The sequence below is a fragment of the Lactuca virosa genome, chromosome 1 (assembly GCF_052849685.1).
Source record: "Lactuca virosa cultivar CGN04683 chromosome 1, Lactuca_virosa_CGN04683_v6, whole genome shotgun sequence".
In the NCBI taxonomy this organism is placed as follows: domain Eukaryota; kingdom Viridiplantae; phylum Streptophyta; class Magnoliopsida; order Asterales; family Asteraceae; genus Lactuca; species Lactuca virosa.
In genome coordinates, this window is record NC_136426.1 from 74,742,199 (window position 1) to 74,762,314 (window position 20,116).

The following is a 20,116-nucleotide window of genomic DNA, read 5'->3' on the forward strand; positions in this document are numbered from 1 at the left end:
TTATTTATATACTTATACATATATGAACATGATTTTGACAATTATAACATGAAATAGTTTATAAGACCTTTTTCAAAGAGTTTAACAATTAAAAGAGTTTTAATAGTATTTCAAAAAGAGTTTACATGACTTTAAAGATTTAGTATGACTTTAAGTCATTTTGGAAGTATTTGGTAATCCTTAAAAGCATAAGGAAATCCTTTGTGTGATTGATATAACATACAATTATTAACACAATTTAGATTGTGTTCAACTTGTATCCCCCCATTAAAAGTATTTAAAAACATTTAAAAGGTAGATTAAAGGGGTATGAACTCACCTTGTGTTGGAGATTTGATTGAAGATACGATATAGGATGTTTGGTATTCCAAGCTAAGTCTCGAGCACAAATGGATCCTAATTGGCATATATATATATATATATATATGTGTGTGTGTGTGTGTGTGTGTGTGTATAATTAGTGTATATAACAACTAATCATGTAAGGCAACAACCTTAGGTGCTAGGAAACACTTGAAATGAAGTGTTACAATCACATGTGATTGATCAAAGGGAGTTTACGACCAAAGGAAAGTGTTCACGGATCAAATGGATGCATGGTTCACGGCCCAATGGAGTTCACGACCCAATATGATGAGTGGTTCACGGCCATTCATGAACTTATGAAGGGTTCACGACCCTATGAAGGGTTCACGGCTGTGAACACTTCAAGCTCATGAAGATGGTGATGAAAGTGGTGAATCTAAGGTGTAAACAAAGGGGGTTTCAAGCATAGACAAGAATAGATGTGTTACTAACCTTTTTGGGGGATGATATAAGAGTTCTTGGTGGATGATACTTGAGAGAGTTTGAGAGAGTTTGCGTCCAAGGGGGAAAGAAATGAAGAACAGTGAAGTGATCTTATATATAGGGGAAGAGATCACGGCCAGAAGAGAGTTCACGGTCGTGAACTAGGTTTGCGGCTGTGAACCTCAAATGTTTGGTTCTCTGGTTCGGGTGCAGCCTTCTGATCTCAAGCTAATACTTCCTAACACTCAACCCTCGAGTGTACCAAGCTTAGAAACTCTCAAACTGGCCCTAAACACAGTAAACATATAACAGAAGCGAAACTGACTTTTGATTGAATTGGATTGACTAATAAGAAGGAAATAACGGGGTGTTACAGTTCACGACCCTGGGATGGTTCACGGACCAAGAACACCTGATAATCTTGAAGAAAAGGTGATGAATCTAAGATGGAATCAAAGGGTTTCACATGAACAACAAGAAAAGGGAAGTGTTTCTTACACTTTTGAGGAGAAAGGAGGGTTCATGGTTGATGATACTTGAGAGAGAATGGGAGAATTCACGGTCACAAAATGAGAAATGAGGAGAAAATGGCTAACATCCAAATATATATACGAGGGTTGATGGTCCGAAGGGTTCACGGCCATGAACCTTGTTTACGGTCCGAAGGCGGTGGTGGCCGAGAACATGATTACGGCTGCGAGGGTTCACCACTACTAGAAAAATAGCCTTTTACGACGTGCAATTAATGACACAAACTGATAGAGGACGCTCATTTGTGTGTGCCCTAAAAATTAATGTCGGTTTTCCAAAATTTGAAGGATAGAGGACACGCATTTTTGCATGCCCTAAAGTTAGTGTCAGAAAAAAAATACGGAGGGCACCTATCAAAAAATGTACGTCGTGTAACTGTGTCGCTTTATATCTTTTTAAGGAAACACGCGTTTTTAGGGGGAAAATGAAATCCAAAAAATTAACCCCCGCCTATTCATCCCAAAATTCCCCGCCTCTTCGAATTAGGGCCTTCGTCTTCATCCACAGCTTCCTCAATTCCTTGATCCATCACCTCCACCAACAACCTAATTCTTGGTTCCAACAAGTTCTTACACTCTTAATTCGACCCTAATGAGCTGAGGATTTAGGGTTCTTACCTCCCAGTTAACAATTTGAGCCGATGATTTAGGGTTCCTAAATCTGACCCTAATTTTTTCTATCTCACTCTCGTATTTCCATCTCATCCTTCTCGCCTGGTTCAAAACACGTAAGGGGCGACGAACACACTATTTCTTTGCATATTTTGGTCTTCACTGGTTTCCATGTAAGCTTTACGTTTCGAGCCCAAACCATCCTCACGCGATGTCATCAGCTTCTCTTACTTACGTATCTGCACTCGGTGGTTCTTTGTCTAGAAGCACCACTCCCGAACCTCAAATCGTGGCTACGCTCCATCATCACCACACGCTGCTCGGTTCTGGATTTGTTAGGGCTTGTTTCATCCATTCATTGCCTCCCTACCACAAGCGATTTTATAACTCTGCCCAATCGACCCCCTTCAACCATCTTTGCTATCAAGATAATATGCCTCCACCGTTTTGTTAAAGGTGATTTCATTTTTGAGATTTGATTATGTGAGCCCTAATTTGTATTCAGTTTTTATTTTGCTATCAAGATCACATGGTTTGATTTGTGTAAGAGTTTTATCTGATTTGGGTGGTTTGTCTTTCCAAATTTTTGTTAAAAGTCATTTTATTTTTGAAATATACAATCAGGTACTTTCCCATAAGATTTTGAATCCGCAAGTTCTTCCAATCGCTGCTTATCTCTTATAATTGGCCTCTCCTGCATTATTTATTGTTTATTCTGTATTTTGTACTCATTCAATAAAGGATGGAGACTCCAACCTCATAAAAAAGGGGCAGGGGAATACATCCCATGTTCACTGACCACCAACTGTTCGATGAAATGTCCCACTGAACTGTCATATTATTTATAGTGAAATTTGTTACTTTTTGTGTAGGTTTGAAAGTGCTATGTTTTTTTTCTGTTGAGTATGAAGGAAATCCTGACCTAAGAATTTGGAAGAGCTTGGAAGTGTATTAACAATTCAAGGTGGAATCTTCAAGTCTTTATTTTTCAGAATTGCAATTGAATCTGTCTAATTTTCCATTGAAGTTTTAGTTATTTATGCCAAAAAAACCTTAGAACATAAAAATCCTACTTATACCTCAAACTAGTTTTCAGTCATTGAATTTTTATTCTTTTTCTATAAACTGTCCATGATTATGTGGGATTGTTTTGTAGGCACAGACATGCCGATTATGGAGTTGGTGACCCGAGTTAGAGTTGGTGCTAGTCCATCCCGTGATTTGGCTTAACTTGCATGAATTTCGTAAGTTCATTTTCTCAATAACTAATTTTTTTTGTTATTGAATAAGATGTTATGGTTTTGTTGTATATGTATTAGGTTATCCAAAGATCATTCACAAAGATCTTACAGTCTTAATTATATGTCAGCATCCACAGATCTTTAAAAGGTAAAAATATCAAAAATGCTATTAAAAAAATTCATTTAGCTGCTAGTGTGTATTATGATTGGAGAGAAAGAAATACGATATTCTTAAAAAAAGAAAGGAATTCTATGGAGAAGGTAGTTGGGTTTATCGTTGATGATATTAAATACAAATTGTTGGGTTTTAAAAAAAGCTTATTTCGGTCTTAATGAGGAAGTATAAGATAATTGTGACATGTTTTTTTTATCATAAATATCATTCTTATCGATATAAAAGGTAAAAGAGATTGAGGTTGAAAGGAAACAGAGACAAAGTTTTTGTCGTATGGAATATACTAAGAAGGGACATAATTGGTATTTTGTGAAAAATCGGTTTAAAATATCAATTTGTACTGTGACTGCATAAACAATATGGATTATTGGTTCAAGAATAAAGGTCATAATATTCGTTTCTAGCTCTACAGTGATTTAAATTTCATCTAGTTCATAAGATGGTTTAAAAAGAAAAGGAAAGGGTACTTTGGTCCATGTATTGAATTTTGGTGTACAAGCTGCGAGTTTAAGAGGATTACATGTAATCAAAACTTGGTTATTTGGAGAAGCAAAACTAGTGAAGCATATTCTTGGTAGAATCTTCATTTTCTTATTAAGAAGAAGTTGAATTTTAAAATCTTTTGGAGTTTGACCGGTATTATTAAGGAATGATATTTATTGAAGCTTTATTATAACAATCTTATGATTTGCTCTAAATTTGGTAACATCAGGATATTGTTTTTGGTTAGAATAAAAGGACAATTTGATCCTTTTCTTTGAATATTACTTGCAAAAGCGATTTAACCCTATATGGAAATTTATTAGAAAAAGGGTGATATGTGTTGCAATATGTAATGCATAGATTGTGCAAAAGCCTTTTAGTATTTATATGATTCTTTTTATAATTAATTTGTGTAAAATATTTTGCTTATTATGAATAACTTGACCCACACAATACCAATAAATCAAAGTGGCGCTTGCTTACCAACCTAAAATTCGGTTGCATAATCGGTCAAATTATATATATCCTTACAATTTAGATGAAAAAGTTGTAAAATTGCGTAATAGTCCAGCAAAAAAGCAGCACGGGAATTAGAGATCCCCATTTCATTTCATTTCATATACAACCCTCAAAATGAAGATCTAAATCACGGTTTTTTTCTTTCTCTCTTCTAGATTGAGGAAATCTACAATTTTTCACAAGACGGTCTGTTGACATCCTATCTTAATAGAACAGAGGCTGCAAATGTTGAAAATAGTGACTACTTTTTTAAAAAGTGGTGTAGTTCCAAGTCAGGTATATATACATGTCTATATTTTTGTAAAAAAAATCGCATTGATAGGCTATAATTAATTTAAATATTATGCAGATAGGGTTATAACACCATATAAAGGCCAGCGTGCAAATATTGTTAATTACATGTCAAGAAACAGAGCACTTAGGCAACAACTTTACAAGGACATTGAGGTAATTTCACATTTTTCTTTTCTAATTTTTTCATAAATTCATATAATTTATGAGCTACATCTTGTATACTCAGGTTGCAAGTGTGGATTCATTCCAAGGGAGAGAAAAAGATTACATTATATTGTCATGAAAATATACTTTATATTTTTGACTTGGAATTTCTTTTAATTTAGATTATGTGGTTTCTATTTTTAACAGGACTACATGTTTACACAAGTTGGATTTAAGGATCCATCACAAGATGATTCTTCACAGAGTCACTTCACTTCAGCAGCCACCACCACTTGTCTTCAGACACAGGTCAATCTTTTATAGCATCTTACTTTAGGGTAGAAATGTAATTTTGAATTATTTTATTTTTAGATTTGAACTTTAGGGTAGAAATGTAATTTTGAACTTTAGGGTAGAAAATTAATCAATAGACAGTTTCTTCATAAAGATTTTTTCTTTCAAATTAACCATTGAGACATGTTAACAATTTGTTAGATAAAGGCAACTCTTTTGTGAAAATGGTATCTACTTTCATCATAAGCAGATGCTTAATTGTTGCAATCAACAGCCCCAATCATTACATACCGAGAAGGGAATATGTGACAACCCGAAACTTCGTCCGTTTCCGTTACGCGATTTCCGTTAATAAAAATTCGAATTCATTAACTTTTCCGTCAAACTTCTTGGTTTAGAAAATAATCTAGTTATATATAGTTAAATTATTTGCGAGTCGGAACCAAAAATCGCGCGGGAACCCGAATATCTCGAAAAAAAACCAAACATTTCCGGTCTAAGTGAGGTTACGACCGTAAACTCGTTTACGGTCGTATACCCGTTTACGGTCAGCAAGGGGTGGACCCCCCACCACCGACCACAACACCCTTATAAATACGAGACCTCCACCTTCATTAGAACATTTCTGGCCAAAAACTCTCTCCTTCTCTCTCTAAGAACCTTGACCGTAAACACCTAAAAACACTTTCAAACTTCGGGAAACATCGAGAAACATCGAGAAACACCGTTTGGAGTCACTTCGGAACGTCTGGAGCGCTTATCTCTTCGAAATCAGCACCATTGTTCTTAAGTTTACGGTCCATCTTCAAAGACCGTAAACACTGTTCTTGAGTTTACGATCCAAGCCTTCAGAAACCGTAAACCCTGTTCACGGCCGTAAACTATCAGTCGACCGTAAACTCATCAAGCCTTCAGAAACCGTAAACACCTAAAAACACTTTCAAACTTCGGGAAACATCGAGAAACATCGAGAAACACCGTTTGGAGTCACTTCGGAACGTCTGGAGCGCTTATCTCTTCGAAATCAGCACCATTGTTCTTAAGTTTACGGTCCATCTTCAAAGACCGTAAACACTGTTCTTGAGTTTACGATCCAAGCCTTCAGAAACCGTAAACCCCAGTTTACGACCGTAAACCCTGTTCACGGCCGTAAACTATCAGTCGACTGTAAACTCATCAAGCCTTCAGAAACCGTAAACTACCAGTCGACCGTAAACCATTGTTCACGGTCGTAAACACCTTTTAAGTGATGCTTTTGGCTGAAAACCCACTTTCATCGATTCGATCAAGTCCCGGTAACATTCCTCAACCGAATACAAGTGTTCCTCTAACACTTTATCTAACGAAATCACTAATTTAGATACATATATGTATTTATTTGATAATAGGATTTCGTTAAGTGTCACGTGCAACAACTCGAGGATCTTCATTTCAGTCAACGCTTTCACACAACAACTGTGAGTTCATACCCTTACATTTTCCATGTTTTTAATGTTTTCAGGGGGGGGGGGGGGATACAAGCTAAAACATAAATGTTTTCAAGAATATACATAAAACTTATGCAAATCTCATACTTTAAAACCCTTTTGTACTATGCTGAGCATAAGGGGCGTTTTCACTAAAATTGCATAGCTTTTCCGGACACGCTATTCGCTACGTTTTACATGCAAACTATAATCGGTATAGTTTGGGATTTTTCTAAAACATATCAAGTATAGAAACTTTCACTACTAAGCATATGCACTAAGACAGAAACCGTTTACAGTTTACATCACTACTTTATCATGGTATTCATAACTGTAATTATCACTATATACGGTATACATACGGATTTTCACTACGGTAGAACGCTACTACACTACATGTAAACTAGATTGTACGATACTGTGAGGCGCTACTTCACTACTGTACCCTTAGGTGTACAAGGATAAATCCTACCACTCTATAACTAGAGTCTCCTGGAGGGAGAGCGTGAGATTTGTGAATAGATCTATTCGGGACTGACAATCCCACATCCGAACTGCTAGCTACAGTTGGGCAGGCATGCCTAGGGTGACAAATATCATTTAACTCGACGTCTGAAGAACGTTGGAAAGGTCTCTAGTCATATCAAGCATGGTTATACGACTCACATTATGTATAAATCACCTTTAGTTTACAATCTGACACTCTTCAACGGTTTTATTTATACTAAATAGAACTAAAACACACCACGTATACTGGCCAAGCCAGGGTTTTCAAACAGAACCAATTATGCAATGGCTTTACATACAAAATATTTATACTTCATGATTAGCTTTAGCTAGTCACATGAGGTAGTATTTTCGCATATCACTACAGTTTTCAGTAAGGAACATTCATGGTTTTATACGTAATCGATAACACTACATTTTCGTTAAAGAAAATATCGGATTTTCTTGAAATTATACAAACATTTCGGCTAGCTCAGCAACAAGTTTGCATTATAAATTACTGCTTATGAACTCACCAGCTTTATGCTGATATTTTCAAACTGCTTGTATTCTCAGGAAATCAGTAGACAGGTACCTGCTGGGTTTTGGAGGAATGGCAGCAATAAGAGTTTAATGTTTATATTCATACAAATTATATGATGTAATTCAAACAAGTTCCAGACGATTTCCAAATTGATGTAAACATTTTTATTTAAGTTTTTATTGTAATGGTTGCGTTGCTATGATTGCTATTATACATTGGTTGTGATGGTATACATGACGTCCTCCGCCCCGGAACGTTTCCGCCATCGGTTTCGGGGTGTGACAGAACATAAAATGACTTCCTATTAGATCTTGTTATTTTATGCGATCAATATGTTCTTGCTATATATAAACATTAAATCTTGGTTGTTTTTTTCAAGTTTTTTGCAGATATACAAGTGTTGCATTCTTCATTTCAATTGTTAGTTGTACTACTAATGATGGAAGCTGCTAATAAAGGAAATGGAAGAAGCCGCATGAAATAGATTTTTTGTATGAAACACAAAGTAGATTAGATAATGCAAATTTATATATTGTAAGAAATAGAATTGTATGATATTAAATTTTATGCAATGGATTGTATTTTTTGTATATGGTATTATATTTCTATTATGAGACATTAAATGCAAATTTAATTTAAAAATTAATAAATATATAAATATATATTTTTTAAACATTTAAATTTACGATACGCAAAAATGTGTGTCATCTTCATTTATGACATGACCTTTCTTGACAGGGGGTTTTAATGATATGCATTGCGTTTCATAAATGCACGTCGTAAATGCGCGTCGTCTATAGACGACGCGCAAAAGCGTGTCGTCTCTCGTTATGACAGGGCCTTCCTTGACGCGCATTTGCGCGTCGTCTGAGCATTTTATGACACGCATTGCGCGTCGTAAAAGGCTGTTTTTCTAGTAGTGCACGATCCGAGGAGTTCACGGCCGTGAACCTTTTGCGGCCCGAAGTGTATGGTCCGAAGTTTACTTGTTCTCGGTTGCGAGGTTGGTGTCCGACGGGAAAGAAAGAATGGATTTCGGACTTCAAGTTTTCACCTCTGAAACATATAACACCTTGGATACGAGGCGTACACATTTATAAAACATTAATCTAATCCATTTAAGATAGAATAAGATTTAAGTTGATTTTAGTTGACCCAAGTTTGAATTTCATTGACTAGGGTTGACTTTTCAAGAAGAAAATAACGGGTTGTCACAGAGGAAGGCGGCTCCCGACCATGCCACGTGGCGCCTTCTCGTGGTGCCACATCATCATGCACTTCACGCTTGCGATTTTCTAGATTTTCAAAACGGCGTAACTTCTTCGTACGAGCTCCGTTTTCGACGTTCTTTTTATCTCCGGAAATCTCTCGACGATATCTACAACTTTACTTTAGACCTCAACATCTAATTCTCATCCTATCAAAAAATTTATATTTTTGATAGGCTTAGGCTGTTAGGCATCGCTGTAGAAAGTATAACTCCTACATACAGACTCTGTTCTCGACTGTATTTATATTAGCGGGTTCATATTTATGAGTCCTTCAATTCTCATTTAGATTGTTCCGGCTAACAATCAACCGATTTGAATTTCGATTTCTGGACCCGCACTACTACGCTGAAACTTTAAAAAATCATAACATCCTCTTATGAAGTATGATTTGGATGTTTTCTATATGAACGCTCTCGGTTTAGCGACTACTACGACTTTTGTTTAGATATATTAGGCTAAAAAGTAATTTATCGAAAATTCACTTTTTACGATACGCAGAGTCGTGCCGGTTTAATCACAAAACTTCGAAGAAGCATAACTTCTTACGAAGTCGAATTTTAGTGTTCTTTATATATATGCTTATTATCTATAAACTGACTAGTCCGAATCTATAGATGTTACACTCTCCATTCTCGTTAAGCCTTACCATAATGAGAGTGGGGGTGGTGTTCCAACCGTTACGCAGGCGTTGTGGAGGTGTCAAATCGGCCCTCCACACTGTTTTTGGTTCCATACCGACGATAGGTCATTTTTTGTCCCTTAACTTTTGGTTTTGTCCTCATTTGGTCACTTAACTTATTTTAAGTTTTAAAAGGTCATCGAACTTTTAAATTTATGCTACAATGGTTATTAAACTTTTGGTACTTTTGGCTTTATGCAGTAGCCATGCTATCACAATGTATACATATAGAGGTAACAGGTTTATGCCACAAAGGAATACCTTCTTGGAAGCTTTTAAGTTGTTCAACTTCTTCAACATCTTTGTCCAAATCAACAAATTTTGGTTCCATTGTAGAATGGGTAATCACAGTTTGCTTAGATGGTTTCCAAGATATAACAACTCCACCACGAGTGAATATATAGCCGCTTGTGGACTTTGCCTCATCAGTATTGGAAATCCAATTTTCATAACAATATCCTTCAAGAGCAGAAGGATACCTTGTGTAATGCAATGTATAATTCATAGTATGCTTTAAATATCTAAGCACTCGAACTAATGTATACCTATGATCTTTCCCAAGATTATGGAAGTAACGGCTCAATCTATTTACACTATATGCCAAGTCCGATCTAGTACAATTCATAATATACATTAAGCTACCAAGAACTTGAGTATATTCTAACTGAGCTCCACTATCATATTTATTCTTCTTAAAATGTCTAGAAGGATCAAATGGGGTAAATATCGGCTTGTCATCATAGTGTCCAAATTTCTTTAGTGTAATTTCAATATAATGGGATTGAGTAAGAGTGTATCCTTCTGGAGTTCTTCTAACTTTTACACCAAGGATCACATCTACTACCCCCATGTCCTTCATGAAAAAAGAGGAGCGTAGCATCTTCTTGGTTTGATTTATCACATCCAAACATGTACCCATTATAAACATATCATCCACATACAAGCATATGACGACACAAGCATTCTTGTATTGTTTGACATAAACACATTTATCAAACTCATTTATTCTAAATCCATTAGAAAGTAGTGTGTTGTAAAACATCTCATGCCATTACTTTTGAGTTTGTTTAAGTCCATAAAGTGATTTGACCTAGTTATAGACTTTGTTTTCTTGGAATACTCTCTTCATCTGACTGTAAACTTTTGTCAAGAATGGTTTCATTCAGTCCATCGTCTATAGGTCTTTTCCTTGAGCAGGAAACCTTTTTCCCTTTATCCTTAAAAGGAAAAATATTTTCAAAGAATTCAGCATCTGTTGATTCCATGATGGTGTGATTATGGATATTATCAACATGTGATGTATAGACAAGAAACCTATAGGTTGAACTATTCATTGCAGAGCCAACATAGATGCAATCTATGGTTTTCGGTCCAAGTTTTAACCTCTTGGGAAGAGGTACTTGTACCTTATCAAGGCAACCCTAGACTTTCATCCTTTTGTAAGAGGGTAATCTCCCTTTCCATAGATGATAGGGTGCTTTATCACTCTTTTTATGAGGAATTCTATTAATTATTGAATTTGTTTCAAGACATGATTCCCCCAGATTATGTGGTGCTCCAAAAGTAATTAACATTGAATTAATCATGTTTTTCAATGTTATATTCTTCCTTTCAGGCACTCCATTTTGTTGAGGTTCAACAAAGTCTTTGGACTCATATTCTCCTCCTCGGTCCGACCTTAAAATTTTGATCTTTTTGTCAAGTTGATTTTCAACTTTTTAGCCTTATGGTTCTTAAAAGAATTCAAGGCTTCATCTTTGGTTTTTAGCAAATAAATATAGCAATACTTGTTGCAATCATCTATAAAAGATATGTAATAATTGTTTCCTCTTCTTGTAGGTGTTGCTCTAAAATCACATAAATCATAGTGGATTAAACCAATAATTTCATTAGATTTTTCTACTGATTTATGAGTATGTTGAGAGAATTTCGATTCTACACAAACCTCACATTTCATATTATTATTTAATGAACATTTTGATAACATGCCAAGTTTTTATGTTCTTTGAATGGAACGAAATTAACATTCCCTAATCAAGAATGCCATAAAATGAAGGATCATGCATATGCATGGAAGAGGGGCTAGTAGTGTCTATAATTGCATTAACATTAACATTGGTTACATCATCATTGTTTGGTGTTTCAACACCATATTACAAAGGTAAAACACTGGATTTGAAGAGACATTCACTAAGGTATCCCTTTCCAACATACACCCTACCCTTGGTGAGAACAAACTTATCAGACTCAAATACAAGTTTGAATATCTTGTTACTAATAATAAGACCATAAATTAGGTTTTTAGTAATTCCGGGAACATGCAATACATCACTAAGAACAAGTTCTTTATCAGAAGTCAGATTCAGCTTCACTTTTCCCTTTCCTTCAATTTTTGCATTAGTAACATTCTCCATATACACTGGTTCAACAACAAAGACTTTTTGGTATGTAGTGAACATGGTTCGAGAGTTTCAAATGTGCTTTATAGCCGCAATATCAATCCACCAATCCACACAATTTCTAACGATGTTGGTTTGAATCATTGCAACAAACTAATTTGGTGATTCAACCATGTTGGTTTAACCATAAGTTCCTCCACTAGAATTTCCACCATTGCCTCCTTGACCCTTCCTAAATCTGTGATCCTTGGTTTTGTGTCGAGTTCTGCCACAAACACAGGAAGGACCCGAATTCTTCTTGAAGTTCTTTTTGCTTGGGCCATGGTTTTTGCCATCTTTGTAAGAGTTTTTGAGCCATGCTTCCCTTTATACTTATTCTTTGTATTTGAAGTAATTTTTTTCTCTAACAAAGTTTGCAATTGGTTCAAAGAAATTTACATCAGCCTTCTCATTCAATCTATTATCTTCTTCAACACAAATTCTCAACACAGGTTGCTTTAAACTCATGCCATAAGTTAAGTGCTTAAGATATAATTTGAAATTCTTCCAAGAAGGAGGAAGTTTTTCATTGACTAAACCAACAATAAAGTTAGAGTTTATTCCCATACATTCAACTTCAAGATCATGAGCAATTACTTGAAGTTCTTCCACTTGTTTGAGTACAGATTTGGTATCCACCATCTTGAAATTCATGGACTTTCCAATCATGAATTTCTAGGAACATGTCACTTATGCTTTGTATTTCTTTTCCAATAATTCTCGTATCTCTTTTGCAGTAGTAATGGTAGATTAGATATCATAAAGGGAATCATCCAAGGCATTCTGAATATAATTTTTGCAATTATACTCATTTAAATTTCAGGATTCCACAACCATTTGATCTTATGACAATTGGGTTGCAGTGGGTGGATTTTTCCCTTCACTAGTGGGAGGGGATGGAGAATCATCAATGAGAACATTGGAAACGTGAGGATTTGTATATGAAACATTATCTTCTGTTGCCCTCTCCGAAAATCCGAGCCTTTGAATTTCTCAAGTTTTTCCACATGTGATTTTATGATGGATTGTCGATCCATTCTTCACTTTTTGATTTTTGTCTTACATTGTTATAAAAAAAAGTAATCAAATACGAAATTTAAAAAACAAAAACAAATCAAATTTATATATCAAATATTCACAAATCATTATGGTTTTTACGTGATTTCGTAAGCGATTTTTTCCCTTTTATGTTACCTTGGGGGGGGGGGGGGGGGAGGGAGGAGGGAGCATTCTTATGTCCTTATTTTTCTAATGCATTAACATTAATGCTTCTTAGTGGAAATTCTTTACAACATTATGTTTTTTCTTATGATGGATTTTCCTCATTCACGCTCGAAGTGTTGGGTTTTATTCAAAAAATAGTCTAATTATATAGTCAATACTACGAGATTGGCAACATAAACAATTTTAGATTTGAATAAACTAAAACCATTTTACGTACGCACTAAGGATCAATTTTCAAAGCATGAAAAGAATAAAACAATCGTAGAAAGGAAAAAATTACAACCTTTGAAGTCTTTGATTCTCATGGGATATGAAAGTTGATGAAGTAATGCATGAAGCTCCAAAGAAGAAACTCTCTACAAGTATCCACCAAGCAAGGAAATACCACCAAAGATGCTAGTATTCATTTGTATATTAATTTTTCTTAAGACTTAGAATTATATACCAAATATACCTTCAAAGGAGAAGCAACTAAGAGCCTTTAATCTAGAAACAATTGCAAGACTAATAGGATAAGGGAGGGAAAGATAACGTTAGATTTGGCAGCCCAAATGAGAAAAAATATGAAGCAAAAGAACCAACATATTTTCCTAGTAATGCACTCTATTTATACATACACTTATGCATAAAGTCAACGCAAGTATTAAATGGAAGTATGACATGAAAGAATAAGTATGGAAGTGTAACATGCAAGACCACACTCTAATTCTTCCATCCCCTCACTACTTACGACCTTAAGGTCATAGAAGTCAAGGCTTGAGTGTCTTTTACATAAGCCAACAAATAGTAGTTAGATTCCAACTAAAGGACTTACTCTAAGTTCCTGAAATGCTTTACACAACATTAATAATCATACCATATGATATTTCAATAGTTTTTGCTCTCTTTAGTTATTATTATCGGAAACAATAATTCCTAATATGTTGGCAAAATACTATTTTTATAATATAATGTTTTTCCAATTAAATACAAGTGTTCATATTAGTAATAATAAAAATTAATCTAATAAATAATCAATTAGTAGTAACTTGTTATAAGGTGTGACCCTACACGATCATATGTTTGTCATAAAGATATTTGTCATAAAGATATTTCAATCTCCCACTTTCACAACATTAATAATCATACCATATAATCGTTGTTTGTCATAAAGATATTTCAATCTCCCACTTTCATAAGACTCGTCATAGATTGATATAGACAGTGGTGAGTGTATAGCAACATTTCACTGTCCATACGAAGAAGAATGCCATTCATCAACATCCAATTCCTAAAGCTCAAAGCTATAATTGATGTATAAGGTAATTTTATTAGTTATCCATTTATTACACACATCCTGTTGAACATGAGACTTGGATCGCAATCAATCTTTATAACACCCGCACATTTGGGCTAGACAATTAAGATATATCAATCATTCAAAAAATAACTTTTTGATAGAATATTATTTAGGATAAATAATCTTGACCAAAGTTGTAGTATATGTGACAAGGATTTTGTGCATATAAAGAACGCCCAAATCCGACAACGTATGGAAAATATATGATTTTTCGAAGTTTCTGTGCAACCAGTATAACATTGTGCGACATAGAAATCAAATTTAAGATCAGTTGATTGTTAGCCTAAACAATCTAAACGAGATTCGAAGATCTCGTTAATAGAAGTCCATCGATATATAGAACATCAAGATCGGAGTCCGTATGTAGGAGTTATGCTTTTCACAACAACTTCTAACAGTCTAAGCCTATCAAAAATATAAATTTTCGATAGAGTGAAAATTAGAAGTTGGGATCTGAAGCAAAGTTGTAGATCTTGTTGAGAGCTTTCCGGTGATATAAAGAACGTCAAAAATGGATATCATATGAAGAAATTATGACATTTCGAAAATATGGAAAATCGTACGCACGAAGTGTGCCACGCATGTTGATGACGTGACACCACAAGAGGGTGCCACGTGGCATGGTCTGGAGCCGCCTTCCTCCAGGAGATACAACGAAGTGGCTCTACAAAATCCTGACACGTGGAACCATATGACGGGGAAACGTGACACCTTCTAGAAGGAGGATGGGGGGATGCATCTAGTTGTGACACATGGCGAAAGGGCGGGGGATCCAACAATACCCCAAGACATGACGTGCCCTATGACATGCACGTTGCACCCCATGATGCATATAAATATGTTCATTCTTGTATATGCTACACACATTAAACCCCTACACCCATTCTCTCTCAGTTTTCTCTTTGCTTTAGCCCTTTTTCCTTGAGTATCTAGCTGCGGCGAAGCCCTGCGACCCCCCTGAGTCAGTATTTTGACCGCCTAGATCCCGGTTCTCATCAATAGTACTTTGTAAGTGAGCTACACTTACTCTGCTTCCATGTAATTTATAATTATAGTTATAAGTCGTTACTAGGAACCTATGATTAAGATTTATCAATGATTTCAAGTCATTATACTGATTGATCTACTTACAAAATAGGTGACTAAAATGGTCACGTTGGTTTTGTTGTTGGATTGCAGAAAGACTATATGTCGAAATGGTCCTGCCTCCTGACTGTCATGCCTGGCTGATCCTTACTTGATAGATCTTGATGTAAACATTGGAATCGTTGAGGAATCTAAACCCTTAGGATTATGGTTCCATGAAGTATGAAAATAGACTAAGGCCTAATGCTTCATGCGTCTAGGTCTCTTTGGAAGTGCGAAGCGAAGCGCTACTGAAATCGTCAGTCACCCATTTTATCATGTGAGTGCATAGTCCCTTTCACGAACATAATTTAATACAAGTATTAATTAAAGTATTAATGTGTGCTGGAAGTTGTATGTGATATATGTGCTTATTGCCTGGATTATATGTATATATATATATATATATATATATATATATATATATATATATATATATTGTGCTATGTGCGAACCAGATATGGTTCTATTTCATGTTAGTATTGAATAGATAGTATCATAATAGTATTAAAAGTAGTATTGCTGAGAAGATAAGTGAATAAAAATACCTAATACTCTTATGAAATATATATACACTAAGATAGGTTAGTGTCGCCCAAGTATATAGTTGGTATAAAAATTTCTTTCAGGTACTGTAATCTAGTCTAGGGATAAACTTACACTTATGGAAGATACCTACACTACTAGAAAACGACCCTTTAATGACGCGCAAACAATGACACACGCTGATAGAGAACACACATTTGTGCGTGCCCTAAAAAATAATGTCAGTTTTGCAAAATTTGAAGGATAGAGGACACGCATTTGTGCGTGCCCTAAAATTAATGTCCAACGAAAAAAAATTAAAAACAGGGAAGGCCCCTAAAATTAAGTGGGTGTCGTGTAGAGATGTCGTTTTATAAAATTTTAATATGCGCGTCCCTCTTTGATGCAACTAACGGGGAAACCAAATCTCCAAAAAATTCAAGTACCCCGCCTTCCCCAAAAATCGAACCTCACAATATCTTTCATGGAGTCGGCGATTGGGGGTCTACGACTCCTCAAACTCGAAGCGCCGACGATTTTAAGGTTTTTCTTGTCCCCGATATCAAAGAAGAACTAGGGCTTTTATGCTCTGGACCTCATAAGTGCGCACCCATGAACTAGGGCTTTTATATCGGCGCACTACTAAATTCCACAAAAACACAGGAGGGTTTTTTTCAAGAACGAAAACGCAGGAGGGTTTTTTTGAAGAAAGAAAACGCTCTCACTTCTCCTTGGCCTCTGTAACAATCGATGATCGCAGTACCTCAACTCACCTCGCCTTGCTGACAACCTCGAGGTTTCACTCTTGTTTCCCTAACACTTTCGCATTTTCTACTTTAAAATCGCATTCATTTTCTTATTCTTACAGATACAGTCCACTTAACTTACATTCTTTTACTTTGGTGATTCGAATAATAAAAATTAATCTAATAAATAATCAATTAGTAGTAACTTGTTATAAGGTGTGACCCTACACGATCATATGTTTGTCATAAAGATATTTCAATCTCCCACTTTCACAACAATAATAATCATACCATATAATCTTTGTTTGTCATAAAGATATTTTAATCTCCCACTTTCACAAGACTCGTCATAGATTGATATAGACAGTGGTGAGTGTATAGCAACATTTCACTGTCCATACGAAGAAGAATGCCATTCATCAACATCCAATTCCTGAAACTCAAAGCTATAATTGATGTATAAGGTAATTTTATTAGTTATCCATTTATTACACACATCCTGTTGAACATGAGACTTGGATCGCAATCAATCTTTATCACACCCGCACATTTCGGCTAGACAATTAAGATATATCAAGCATTCAAAAAATGACTTTTTAATAGAATATTATTTAGGATAAATAATCTTGACCAAAGTTGTAGTATATGTGACAAGGATTTTGTGCATATAAAGAACACCCAAATCCGACAACGTATGGAAAATATATGATTTTCGAAGTTTCTGTGCAACCAGTATAACATTGTGCGACATAGAAATCAAATTTAAGATCAGTTGATTGTTAGCCTAAACAATCTAAACGAGATTCGAAGATCTCGTTAATTGAAGTCCATAGATATATAAAACATCAAGATCGGAGTCCGTATGTAGGAGTTATGCTTTTCGCAACAACTTCTAACAGTCTAATCCTATCAAAAATATAAATTTTCGATAGAGTGAAAATTAGAAGTTGGGATCTGAAGCACAGTTGTAGATCTTGTTGAGAGCTTTCCGGGGATATAAAGAAAGTCAAAAATGGATATCGTATGAAGAAGTTATGACATTTCGAAAGTATGGAAAATCGTACGCACGAAGTGTGCCACGCATGTTGATGACGTGACACCATAAGAGGGTGCCACGTGGCATGGTCTGGAGCCGCCTTCCTCCAGGAGATACAACGAAGTGGCTCTACAAAATCCTGACACGTGGAACCATAGGACGGCGAAACGTGACACCTTCTAGAAGGAGGATGGGGGGATGCATCTAGTTGTGACACATGGCGAAAGGGCAGGGGATCCAAAAATACCCCAAGACATGACGTGCCCTATGACATGCACGTTGCACCCCATGATGCATATAAATATGTTCATTCTTGTATATGCTACACACATTAAACCCCTACACCCATTCTCTCTCAGTTTTCTCTTTGCTTTAGCCCTTTTTCCTTGAGTATCTAGCTGCGGCGAAGCCCTGCGACCCCCCTGAGTCAGTATTTTGACAGCCTAGATCCCGGTTCTCATCAATAGTACTTTGTAAGTGAGCTACACTTACTCTGCTTCCATGCAATTTATAATTATAGTTATAAGTCGTTACTAGGAACCTATGATTAAGATTTATCAATGATTTCAAGTCATTATACTGATTGATCTACTTACAAAATAGGTGACTAAAATGGTCACGTTGGTTTTGTTGTTGGATTGCAGAAAGACTATATGTCGAAATGGTCCTGCCTCCTGACTGTCATGCCTGGCTGATCCTTACTTGATAGATCTTGATGTAAACATTGGAATCGTTGAGGAATCTAAACCCTTAGGATTATGGTTCCATGAAGTATGAAAATAGACTAAGGCCTAATGCTTCATGCTTCTAGGTCTCTTTGGAAGTGCGAAGCGAAGCGCTACTGAAATCGTCAGTCACCCATTTTATCATGTGAGTGCATAGTCCCTTTCACGAACATAATTTAATACAAGTATTAATTAAAGTATTAATGTGTGCTGGAAGTTGTATGTGATATATGTGCTTATTGCCTGGATTATATGTTTATATATATATATATATATATATATATATATATATATATATATATATATATATATACATATATTGTGCTATGTGCGAACCAGATATGGTTCTATTTCATGTTAGTATTGAATAGATAGTATCATAATAGTATTAAAAGTAGTATTGCTGAGAAGATAAGTGAATAAAAATACCTAATACTCTTATGAAATATATATACACTAAGATAGGTTAGTGTCGCCCAAGTATATAGTTGGTATAAAAATTTCTTTCAGGTACTGTAATCTAGTCTAGGGATAAACTTACACTTATGGAAGATACCTACACTACTAGAAAACAGCCATTTAATGACGCGCAAACAATGACACACGCTGATAGAGAACACGCATTTGTGCGTGCCCTAAAAAATAATGTCAGTTTTGCAAAATTTGAAGGATAGAGGACACGCATTTGTGCGTGCCCTAAAATTAATGTCCAACGAAAAAAAATTAAAAACACGGAAGGCCCCTAAAATTAAGTGGGTGTCGTGTAGAGATGTCGTTTTATAAAATTTTAATATGCGCGTCCCTCTTTGATGCAACTAACGGGGAAACCAAATCTCCAAAAAATTCAAGTACCCCGCCTTCCCCAAAAATCGAACCTCACAATATCTTTCATGGAGTCGGCGATTGGGGGTCTACGACTCCTCAAACTCGAAGCGCCGGCGATTTTAAGGTTTTTCTTGTCCCCGATATCAAAGAAGAACTAGGGCTTTTATGCTCTGGACCTCATAAGTGCGCACCCATGAACTAGGGCTTTTATATCGGCGCACTACTAAATTCCACAAAAACGCAGGAGGGTTTTTTTCAAGAACGAAAACGCAGGAGGGTTTTTTTGAAGAAAGAAAACGCTCTTACTTCTCCTTGGCCTCTGCAACAATCGATGATCGCAGTACCTCAACTCACCTCGCCTTGCTGACAACCTCGAGGTTTCACTCTTGTTTCCCTAACACTTTTGCATTTTCTACTTCAAAATCGCATTCATTTTCTTATTCTTACAGATACAGTCCCCTTAACTTACATTCTTTTACTTTGGTGATTCGAATAATAAAAATTAATCTAATAAATAATCAATTAGTAGTAACTTGTTATAAGGTGTGACCCTACACGATCATATGTTTGTCATAAAGATATTTGTCATAAAGATATTTCAATCTC

General features: G+C 35.6%; 2 protein-coding genes across 2 annotated transcripts; one reads left to right on the forward strand and one right to left on the reverse strand.

The window, feature by feature from the left end:
* Nucleotides 1–1,767: 1,767 nt before the first annotated feature.
* On the forward strand, nucleotides 1,768–7,779 carry LOC145105193 (uncharacterized). Its single transcript, XM_079042327.1, has 7 exons — nucleotides 1,768–2,387; nucleotides 2,804–2,895; nucleotides 3,088–3,175; nucleotides 4,505–4,625; nucleotides 4,699–4,796; nucleotides 4,995–5,096; nucleotides 7,610–7,779. The coding sequence occupies exons 3-7, from the start codon at nucleotides 3,167–3,169 to the stop codon at nucleotides 7,691–7,693; spliced, it is 414 nt and encodes a 137-aa protein (XP_078898453.1). The 5' UTR covers nucleotides 1,768–2,387; nucleotides 2,804–2,895; nucleotides 3,088–3,166; the 3' UTR covers nucleotides 7,694–7,779.
* A 1,941-nt stretch (nucleotides 7,780–9,720) lies between these two features.
* Nucleotides 9,721–10,377, reverse strand: LOC145115191 (secreted RxLR effector protein 161-like). The gene has a single exon (XM_079051423.1). The coding sequence runs from the start codon at nucleotides 10,375–10,377 to the stop codon at nucleotides 9,721–9,723; it is 657 nt and encodes a 218-aa protein (XP_078907549.1).
* Between the last annotated feature and the right edge of the window lie 9,739 nt (nucleotides 10,378–20,116).